Raw genomic sequence first — 11,942 nt, forward strand, 5'->3', positions numbered from 1 at the left:
AATGAAATTAATGACTTCCTTCTCTCTGACTTTCTCGAAGGCCCGCGCTTCAATCAATTTATAAAAATAGTCAGTCATAAACAGAATGAACCGAGCCTTACCGGGAGCCCATGAAAAAGGACCGACAATGTCCATTCCCCATTTCATGAGTGGCCAAGGGGATAGGACCGGATGCAGCAACTCCCCCGGTTGATGAATCATTGGTACTAGCCTTTGGCAACCGTCGCATTTTCGAACGAAATTTTTTGCGTCCTCTTCCACTCGGTTCCAGTAGTATCCTGCTCTGATTATCTTTTGAACCAAAGCTTCGGCTTCCGAATGGTTGCCGCAGGTTCCTTCGTGGACCTCTCGTATCCCATAATCTGTTTCTCTGGGCCCCAAGCATTTAGCCAAAGGTCCATAGAAAGATCAGTGATACAACTGGTCATCGACCAAGCAGAATCTTGTAGCTTTGGTTCGAAGGGACCTTCACTCCTTAGAGTCTACCAGGAGCTTCCCATCTCGCAAGTAGTCTATATATTTATTGCACCAATCCCACGTCAAGCTCATTGTATTTATCTCTGCGTGGCTATTTTTCACCGCTGAAGTCATCAACTGAACGACCGTGCTAGAATTGAATTCCTCCGCTTCGACTGACGAACCTAAGTTTGCCAATGCATCTGCGTCATTGTTCTGTTCCCTTGGTAAATGTTGCATTGTCCATTATTTGAACTGGTGCAAGATTACTTGAATTTTTTCCAGGTATTTCTGCATTCGTTCATCTTTGACTTTGAAAACATTGTTGACCTGATTCACAATTATAAGAGAGTTGCACTTTTCTTCGACGACTTCGGCCCCTAAGCTTCGAGCTAGTTCCAAACCTACAATCATAACCTCATACTCAGCTTCATTGTTAGTTAATTTTAAAGTCCTGATCGACTGTCGAATAATATCGCCTGCGGGGGCCTTAAGAACAATTCCCAGGCCGGACCCTTTTACGTTCGATGCTCCGCTGTGTATAGGGTCCAGATCCCTGAGGTTTTCCCCGAGGTTAGGAAAAGCTCTTTTTCTACCTCGGGAACCATTGCAGGTGTAAAGTCCGCTACGAAGTCATCCAAAATTTGGGATTTAATAGCCATTCTAGGTTTATACTCGATGTCGTTAACCTTCCTGACACTTCCGATTTATACATGATATTTTTTAAAGGGTAAGTGGTTACTACATATATGGGGTGGCATTGGAAATAAGGGTTCAGTTTCCTAGAAGCACTTACCAAAGCTAAAGCCAATATTTCGAGGTGTGGATAACGTGTCTCTGCATCCCTTAATGTTCTACTCACATAATAGATAGGGAAATGCGTACCTTCTTCTTCTCGGACCAAAATGCCACTTATCGCGACTTCGGATACTACAAGATATAAGAACAGCTGCTCATCTACCTTAGGTGTGTACAGCAAAGGTGGGCTCGACAAGTATCGCTTTAAGCCTTCCAAACCTTTCTGACATTTTGGTATCTATACGAAGTCATTCTTCTTCCTTAGCAGCGAAAAGAAATTGGCTCAGAGCCGCTATCCTCTTGGTTAACCTTTGCACTGCCTTCACGTTGTTAACTACTTCGATGTCTTCAATGGCCTTAATTTTATCCGAGTTGATTTCAATTCCTCGGTTCGACACCATAAAACCCAAGAACTTACCCGATCTAACTCCAAAGGCACACTTCTCCGGGTTCAGCTTCATGTTGTACTTGCGAATATGTCGAAGGTTTCCTGCAAATGCTTTAAATGGTCCTCTTTTTCTAGGGACTTAACCAGCATGTCATCAATATAAACTTCCATTGTTTTACCTATCTGCTCTTTGAATATTTGATTAACTAGGCATTGGTAAGTTGCACCGACATTTTTTAATCCGAATGGCATTACATTATAGCAATAGGTCCCATATCTAGTCATAAAAAAAGTTTCTCTCGATACTCCGGGTCCATCCAAATCTGGTTGTACCCTGAGTAAGCATCGAGAAAACTTAACATCTCATGTCTGGCGGTCACATCGATTATTCGATCAATGTGAGGCATAGGGAATGAATCCTTCGGGCATGCTTTGTTCAAGTCCTTATAATCAACGCACATTCTGAATTTATTACCTTTCTTTGGCACGACAACAACATTAGCTAACCAGTCCGGGTATTTAACCTCCCGGATGGAACCTATTTTTAAAAGCTTTGTTACCTCTTCTTTGACGAAGGCATGCTTCACTTCGGCCATCGGTCTCCTTTTCTGTTTCACCGAGAATTTTTTTTTATCGAGGCTTAACGTATGCGTTGTTACCTCCGGTGGGACACCTGTCATGTCTAAATGGGACCATGCAAAACAATCAACGTTAGCTTGAAGAAAGAAATTTAATTAATTTACGCCTGAGCTCCGAGATTAACCCTGTGCCCAGGTATACCTTTCTGTCTGGCAGGTGCACACACAAGATAATCTGTTCCAGCTCGTCTATGGTAGACATAGTTGCGTCTAAATCATCCAGCAGTACGAACGATCTGGGCACACCGAAATCGTCTTCTTCGAAGTTCAGGCTCATCTCTTCCTTTTCCCCACTCGAACTGGCCGAGCCCCCACTCTGTAATTGCTATTTGGTGTCTTTGCCTTCGGTTGGTTCAACAGCCTTTAGGGTCGGCTCCCTTTGAGTGGGGGATGCTACTTCGACTGCAAACATCTCCCTTGCCGCAGGTTGTTCGCCACGGACCTTCTTTATCCCTTCCGAGGTTGGGAATCTCAACATTTGATGTAATGTCGAGGGTACTACCCTCATGCTATGAATCCATGGTCTACCGAGCAAAGCGTTGTATTTCATCTCTCTCTCGATGACATAGATCATCGTTTGTTGAATAGTTTCGGCGATGTTTACCGGCAAAGAGATTTCTCCCTTAGTAGTTTTGCTTGCCATGTTGAATCTACTGAGAACTCGAGCCGCCGGCATAATTTGATCCAACGGCCCAAGTTGCTCTACAACTCTCCATTGGATAATATAGGTTGAACTACCTGGATCAATCAAAATACGTTTAACTTGAGATTTAAAAATATGGATAGAAATTACCAAAGCATCATTGTGGGGCTGAATGATGCCCTCTGCATCCTTGTCATTGAAGGAAATAGATCCTTCGGGTACGTAATCCCTGGTTCGTTTCGCTCGAACAACCAAAACTTTTGTCTTCTTCATCATCGGACCTCGTGGCATTTCTGTTCTTCCGATTATCATATTAATCACGTGCTGAGGCTCCATTGGCTCGACCTGTTTGTGATTTTCCCTGCCTTTGTAATGTCCTTTGGCTCGATCACTTAAGAATTCGCGAAGGTGACCATTTTTTAATAGCCAAGCCACCTCCTCTCTCAATTGGCAACAATTCTCGTTCCTATGACCATGAATACCGTGATATTCACACATTGTGCTTGGATCTCTTTGTCTTTGGATCGAATCTTAGTGGCCTCGGCCACCTTGCATCCTTAATATGGCCAATGGCTGAGACAAGATCTGTGGCGTTGATGTTGAAGTTGTACTCCAACAACCTCGGGTTGTTCCCATTGTTAGCCGACCCGCCGACATCACCTCGAAATAGCAAACCTCGACTGCTCGGACCTCGATCAGTTTGCCTATCACTTCTGCTCGAATGATGACTAGGACCATTTTTCCCTCTATCAGACCTAAAGCCGGATTTCTCCGGTTGAACATAAGGTCGGTATCTATCCTTTGACAGTCTTGTCTCTAGTTTGGACGTCCTTCTACACCTTTTAGAACTCTTACTTCTGTTTACCGGACCTGGGGGAAGCTCAAGTTGATCATCCTCTACCCGAATCTTGGACTCCAACAAATTTTCCTTTAACTTAAACGAAGCGGTAGAGCTTCGGGGGTTGAGACCCTTGGTAAAGGCTTGGGCAGCCCATTCTTCTTGGATCGAGGGAAGTTCCATTCGTTCCTTTTGGAACCTATTCACAAATTTTCGAAGTAATTCATTATCTCTTTGGGCAATTCTGAAGATGTCCGCCTTCCTTGCCTGCACCTTCTTGGCTCCAGCATGTGCTTTAACAAACGCATCCACGAGCATCTCAAAAGAAGTGATGGAATGCTCGGGCAGATGGTCGTACCAGGTTAGGGCCCCTTTAGATAGTGTTTCACCGAACTTCTTTAGTAGCACCGATTCAATTTCATATTCCTCAACATCGTTGCCCTTCATGGCACAAGTATACGAAGTCACATGCTCATGTGGGTTCGTCGTTCCATCATACTTTGGGATATCGAGCATTTTGAACCTTTTCGGGATCAGCTTCGGGGCAGCACTCGGAGGAAAAGGCCTTTGAATGTATCTCTTTAAGTTCGGTCCTTTCAAGATCGGAGAGGCCCCCAGGATCGGGTCCACTCGAGATTTGTACGTTTCTACCCTTTTCTCATTAGATTCAATCTGTTTGGCCAATGCTTTGAGCATTTTCAGGACCTCGGCAGATGCACCGGACCCCGATCCGTTATCACTATCAACGACCCGATCTCCTTCTTGGCTTGCCTCGGTAGCCTGACTTGGCCCCGCCGCTACTATTTTGCCATATTTCTTTTGAAGTTGAGCTATAGCCACCTTCTGTTCCTGCAGCATTTCAAATATCACACGTAAGTTAACTTCCTCTATAGCGTCTGGTGTTTTTCGGGCCTGTGCCCGAAGCAAAGTTGCTGAATTATTGCTATGTAAAAGATCTGTGGCCGGAATGCCGACATTGTTCTGGTTAAGGCCCTCGGTTAAGTTGACAGCATTTGGGTCGGCTGGATTAGCGGGGGGTGCGTTCTGGATTGGCAACCCACTGTTGTCGTTTTCACCAATCAGCTCGTTGTTGTTCACGTGCCCAGATTGACCACTACTTTCCATCTCGAAATTACATGAATCACAAGCTTTCAAAGTACAAGTGAAAGATAGAGTTGAAAATTAATCACCACTATTATCCTATGCCCCACGATGGGCGCCAAACTGTTTACTCTTAAAACGGTAACAATTAAATTTATAAGTGGTTTATAGGATATGCGGCTATATTAGTAAGTTATGTATAATAATAGTATGCAATAATAAACGTTATATTGATGAAATAAGAGAAAGAACAGCCCAAGAAACCGAATTGAAGACTCTGAGAATTTGGTCCGGTTTTGAGATAGCTTCTCTGACCCGAGCCGATCAGTAAGAAAACACCTCTCTCTCTTTTTCAGATTACAAGCATATGAATATTTAGAAAAGACTAGCCCTAAAATGAAGGGGGTACATCCCTATTTATAGCTAAAAATAGATGGGCCTTAGTACAACCTAAAAAAGGCCTTTTAAGAAAACCATAAAATGGATAAGACGACGCCCGTACAGATGTCAGAGATCCCGTACGGGTGTCAGCGCAAATGACGGGGCGGTTACGCGACGTGTAACCTGGCTTGTAACGGATACTCCGAACCTATGCTGAGTGTCTTCCCTTCAGGTTCAGGTTTCTGAGCCTGTTGACGTACCTCGATTTTTGACACTTAGTTGGAAAAGTTCTCGTCTCCTTGGCCCCCGCTCCCTTCGATCTTACCCGAGGCTAAAGATCTCGTTCTTCTTCGACCTTGCATCGGACAGCCTCGATATTTAATCCGGTTTTCACCGTAAACAGATTGCTTCGGTTTTTACCGTATGCAAATGTAACTGATAGTATCTTGAAGTTCTGGTGCTTTTTGAGCTTCCAACCAAATTCAAAGAATGCATGTATTGGTGCATAATTAATTGCAGGATAAACTGATCCAAGATAGCTCTTTATATAGCTCTGGCTTAAAGTACATTTATAGCATGCAGTTACAAGTTTTTAGTTTACCAAACGCCTTAAAAAGTTGATTTATCTTAGCCTTAAAAGCCGGTTAATCTAGAGTTGCACTACATTCTCAAAACCCTTGAGAGGGGTTGAGATGCTTGATATCTCAAGAATTCTGTCATTCAAACATTGATTCATCTCTTGGGAAAGATTATTACACTCCATTATATTTTTCCTTTTAAATTGATCTATCAATCTAAAAATTTACGCTGTATAGATAGGCAAACAATTTCTTTTTATGTATATATATTAAGTGTTAAATCCCCTTGATTTTTCCATATGTCCATTATTTCATATTTTGACACCCCATAATAAAATACCAACTCCCTCACTGCTATCAATGAGATTTTGTTATTCTAGAACGAGAGTGATGGTGATTATAGATGTATAACATGGAGAGGTGAGAACCTCTATTGAAAGATCGATGGAGGTAAATATTCTGGTGGTGAGTTATATATTTTAGTAAGACCGGAGCTCCAAACTTCGAGTCGTTGATATCTGCAGCACTGCTGCATCATATGTTGAAAGTGACGAAATGAAGAAAACAAGAAAAAGAAAAGGTAAAAGGAGTTATCATTAGCCCAATTAATTTATTTTATTGTTTCCCTTGTGGTAATATTTAGTCAGTTTCTCTGTTTTCTTTCCAATGTTGTTTGTTTTGCTTATGCAGAATGTTTATGTGCGTTTAGTCTCACTTAGAGATTCTTTTTATATATTTTTAACTAGTTTCAATTATTTGTTGTAATAGAAGAAGATTGAAGAGGAAGAGAAGAAGATTGAAGAGGAAGACACCAATATAAGCGAAAAGACTTTTCGGAATCAGCCAAGGGAAAGCTGAAGAAGTCAGAACGAGTAACAAATCACTGGTGTTGAGTAATACCATTACAACAAACCCATAGCTTGTATTTTTCTTGCAGGTTTGGCACAAGGGAAATGGTTCTTTCATTTATGTTTACCTTGATCTCTCATTCAGTTACTAACTCCATGTCGTGTATAGCCAGGATTATTTTGATTAGGAATTTGATTAGATAACCCACCGAAATTTTGTATGTGCAGAAATCATGGTAAAGTCAAAAAAGTTCCTTATCTGTATCACATGCCCAAAAATCATAACTCGCGAGCTTAATTTGTCAGGCCAACTTACTCAAGCTACTTTTGGATTTTAATATTATGCTTAGAATTATCTTATTATACAAGTTTAATTACACTAATGACATGTTTAAATTTAAGGACAGAGAAGTTAAGGTATTAATTTAAAAGATGAAGAAGACAGTTGAAACATTTCTTAAGCATAAAATTAAGGATTAACTATAAATGTTTCGTTATGCTGCAATCTTAAGTATCTTGATGTTTCAAGGGGAAAGGGTCAAATTTACTCCTGTAATTTGAACTAAGGGGCAAATTTACCCCGAATACACTAAACTTTTCACCTCTACCCCTATCGTTATCAAACTTTGAAAAAATAGCCCCAGCCCTAACGGCTTGCCGCCGCCTGGTGGCTTGCCGTGTCGATCATAAGCCTGGGCGGGTCAAGATGCCACGTGGAATTTTTTTAAAAATTATTTTAAAAAAAAACACAAAAAAACTGATTTTTTTAAAGAAAAAAAAAATTGCCCCCTACCTGGGCAGCCAGTCAGCATGCCAGGTGGCTGACCTAGGGTTGGGGATATTTTTGCAAAGTTTGATAACAGTAAGGGTAAGGGTGAAAAGTTTAAAGTATTAGGGGTAAATTTGCCCCTTAGTTCAAAGTACAGGGGTAAATTTGACCCTTTTCCCATGTTTCAACTTCTCTTACTTTTGCTATATGGGTATCTTTCTACTTTGTTGCATACTTCAATACTCCCTCCGTCCCATAATAAATATTACCTTATCAAAAAACACTCATATTAAGAAACTAATAAAGCAATGTGAAGTTTACCAAATTACCCCTATATAAAAAAAATTATTTTTTTGTGTATTATTTATTCCTGACGTGGACAAAAAAAGTGAGTCCCTCAATATTGGGTATTATTGAGACATAATACCCTCAATAATACACAAAAAAATAGTCCGAACTCCAAATAAAGTTAGAGTGTGTTTTGAACACTTTTCCCTAAAAAAAATTACTTTTTCCTCTAGTAACCTTTTGACATTGGGAATCCAACAATACCAAGTTACTATGTGACTTTTCCAACCATCACTTAGATGTTACTTTAACTTGTAAGTTTTTATCTAAGGGTAAAATTGAAAAAATCTAGTCAATTATATCTTGGTTTTCTAAGGTGATACTTATTATGGGACAAAATTATTTTGCTAAGGTGACATTTATTATGGGACGGAGAGAGTAATATACAATTAGAGCCTACAAGGATGCAGGGTTATTGTTGGATCAATTTTTTAAAATTATTAAATGAAATGTCATTACCAGTGAACCAAACAACAAAGATCGTGAGAATACATTTCAGTTCAATACTTTATTTTTTTATATTTATAACGTTTGTATTTTTTAAGAATATGTATACATAAATTTTTGATACAAATTTATTAATACGTGTGGAAAACTAGTTTTGAAAATAATGCTAAAAATACGTAATGTGCTTTTTAAGGTTGTACAGTTACGTAACTTACTCTTATTTTTAATGTCTGAATTTTAATTGTTCAGATTCATTAAAATAATACACGTTATTCACAAAACCTTTCACGCCTCTGTCTTCTTTTCTCGGTAAATTTTTTTCCTCTAGAACTGATAAGCTTTCATAATCTATACAAGTATTTTGTATACTTAGTATTTTTTATATTCACAATATTTTTGGGTGTATTGATGTTTTATGCTGATATAGTATTATTCCGTTCTATCGTTTAGGCTGAAAAACTTAAACCCGTAGGAAAACATTAACGCACCAATCACAGCAAGCAGATCTTTTTCTCTATGATTTTGACATTTTGTCGTACTTTTTTTAATTGGGTATATACTACTCCCTCCGGATCAAAAAAAGAGTCCACTTAGGCATTTGCACACCCCTTAAGAAAATACTAACTCCGAGACAAAAATAGGTAATTTGACTAAACTACCCCTAATTAAATAAGCATTGGGATTTGATCATATAACACTTAATAGGGGCAAATATGGAAAAATAAGATTAATTCTTTTTTTATTTGCTAAGTGGACTCTTTTTTTATCCAAGAAAAAAAGGCTAAGTGAACTCTTTTTTTTTTATCCGGAGGGAGTATTAAAGCAGAGCAAGATTGTTTTATAGCAAGTTTGGAGAAAGTTTGGATCTTTTAAAGAAAATAAGTCTCTTTGAACTGCAAAGTATCGAAAATTTGCTGGGAATTTTATGAGTTTTGTGCTCAGTTTTGACGTTTTGCAGAATTGAATTAACTGTTGAACTGTGCTGAAGTTCGTTTTTTCATCTTAAGTACATAAGCGTTCTGTGTTTTTCTCATCTGGGTAAGAATTCTTGAAATTTTGTCAGCTTAGTTCTTGGTAACTATGGAAAATATCTAGAGCCCGTTTGGATTGACTTATAAGTTGCTGAAAACAGCTTATAAGGTGTTTTAAGCTTTTTTGAGTGTTTGGTTGGCCAGCTTAAAGCCATTTTGTGCTTAAAATAAGCCCAAAAAATAATTGGACCCGTTTGGCTTAGCTTATCTAAAGCAACTTATAAGCTGAAAACAGCTACTACCCCAACTTTATTTTTTTTTGGCTTATAAGCTGCTTTTTTTAAGCCCATCCAAACAGGCTCCTACTACTCTTTTAAAATTGTAAGTGGAACAAGATTTTGTTTGGCTGCATGATTTTATTTATTAAAAGATTAAGTTATGTTGAATTCTTAAAAAAAATCATGTTACCTTGTTACAGTAATTTTTATATTGATATATAAATATTAGTTTGCATTTTAGATAGTTTAAATTTTTTATCAAATATAAATATTTAAAATATTGTTTTCTATAAAAAAAAAAAAATTAATTTGTTGAAATGAGATTTTTATAATATTTTATTGATATAGTGTAATTTCACATGCACATTCAGCTATTGAAAACAAACAGTCTTAATCATTTTTCAGATCTAGAAACCACATCTTAATATTCAGATTTGTATTCAGGTCCAGACATCTAGATCTTAATGCACATCTTAATATTCAGATGTGTATTCAGATACAGACGTCTTGATCTTAATGGAAACAAATGAGGCTTAAATGGTGCATTTGATTGAATGTTGAGTTATTTACGCAGAGTACTAGGGATCAATTCCAGTTAATATATTTTTTCCTTCTTTTTTTTTTTTGGGTGCACCTATTTTCTAGAAATGCTAGGTGTGCCTCTGCTCATAGGTGTTTTAATTTGGCACTTTTGCAGTCATCTATTCATCATGCTTGATTTCATTAACATAATTAATTTGGTATAAATGAGGCCAACAAAATTTGGGCTCCCTTCAACACCAAGAAAAAAAAAAGGATTCACCAAATCTTTAATTGAAAAACAACTAGCCAGGGAAGATACAACCTGATCCACACTAAAAGAATTGCTTGTATTGACTATGATATTATGAACATAAATGAAAAGGTACGTAATGTAGTCAGCAGGGCTATTCTGAACAAATAAGAACTTCTCAAATTCGAACTTCACAAATTTCAGGGAGAGGAAATGATGTCATGACCCAAATCTGACATTAAAAACGAGGTCGTGACCTAACGAGCTTCTACCCACAGCGAGCAAACCGGCTATGTTGAATACTTACTAATATTGCGAAATTATGCCAATAAACATAAAGAAAGCATTCTCATGATATAAATGCGGAATGAGGAAGTACAAATGTCAAGCTGAATCTCAAAATAGCATTCCAAATAATGTCATGCCTAGGGCTGGCAAACAGGCGGGTCAAGTCGAATATGAGTCGGGTTGAGAATGAGTTGACAAAAAACGGATCAATTACCCGACCCGCCCATATTTAATACGGTTAAAAAACGGGTTACCCGACGGATAATATAGATATCCATATTATCCAAAGCTACTTCAAAGATAGGCTTCATGTAGCCAATATGGAGAAGATTAGTTTACCATTTTGTCCACAAATCCAATCCCTAGTATATAGTTGCGCCTCAACATTTGTGGGAAGAGTAGAACTTCGAACATTTTCAATGATACGACCTCCAAGAAAATCTTTTTTGGAAACTATCCACCCAACCCCACCCCCTAACACCCACTCCCCAACCAAATCCCAGCCCCACCCAACGACCACCCTCGAACGCACTTCATCTTCACCTACCCATCCCAACTCCACCCTATCCCACACCACCGCTCCACCTAACCCTCACCCCCCCCCCCCCCCTCCCAAAGCACCTATTTCATATATGACTACTTTGCACTTTGAAGACAACCCCAAAAAGTGACTATGTTTGTAAACTAGCCATTTTTCAAAAGAGACACAAAAAATGGCTATTTTTGTAAATTGACCATTTTTGAAAAGTGACATAAAAATGGTTATTTTTCCAAAAAAATATTTCTTGCAAAATGACCGAAAATGCAAAAATAGCAACTTTTTTTTTTGTCATTTTTCAAAAAATGGCCACTTTACAAAAGTAGCCATTTTTTTATCACTTTCAAAAATTAACTACTTTACAAAAGTGACCACTTTCTTAGAAATGGCACATTGCAAAAATGGTTATTTTAATACTTTCACAAAGATGCTATTTTAAAAAATGGCTACTTTTGCAAAGTAGTTAGTTTTTAAAGTAACTACTTTCACAAAATGACTATTTATAAAATTGGCTACTTTCAAAAAGTGACTATTTTTAAAAAGTATCTACTTTCACAAAGTGGGTATTTTCTAAAAGTGACTACTTTTACAAAGTGACTATTTTCTTAAGTGACTACTTTTGCAAAACGACTACTTTTCGCAAGTAATATTTTGAAAAAGCGACTACTTTTGTAATGTGATTACTTTTGTAAAGTTGTTATTTTTGAAAGTTACTACTTTCACAAATGTCTAGTTTTGCAAAGTTGAAAGATAGGGGGTGGTGGTAGGGAGGTGAGAAGTAAGGGTTGGGGGTAGGTGATGATAGGGGTAGGTGGTTATAGGGGTGGCGAGGGAGGTAGTGGTGGTCGGTGGCCTGGTGGGG

General features: G+C 38.4%; 1 protein-coding gene across 1 annotated transcript; it reads right to left on the reverse strand.

Annotated features, from left to right (window-relative positions):
• Positions 1 to 2,605: 2,605 nt before the first annotated feature.
• LOC132039514 (uncharacterized) lies at positions 2,606 to 3,259 on the reverse strand. The gene has a single exon (XM_059429983.1). It carries the CDS (start codon positions 3,257 to 3,259, stop codon positions 2,606 to 2,608), a length of 654 nt encoding a protein of 217 aa, XP_059285966.1.
• Between the last annotated feature and the right edge of the window lie 8,683 nt (positions 3,260 to 11,942).

This window comes from Lycium ferocissimum, chromosome 12 (assembly GCF_029784015.1).
Source record: "Lycium ferocissimum isolate CSIRO_LF1 chromosome 12, AGI_CSIRO_Lferr_CH_V1, whole genome shotgun sequence".
In the NCBI taxonomy this organism is placed as follows: domain Eukaryota; kingdom Viridiplantae; phylum Streptophyta; class Magnoliopsida; order Solanales; family Solanaceae; genus Lycium; species Lycium ferocissimum.

What these genes read in the sequence shown, in the direction of transcription:
- LOC132039514 (XM_059429983.1), bottom strand. Translation starts at nt 3,259, where the DNA reads ATGGAGCCTCAGCACGTGATTAATATGATAATCGGAAGAACAGAAATG.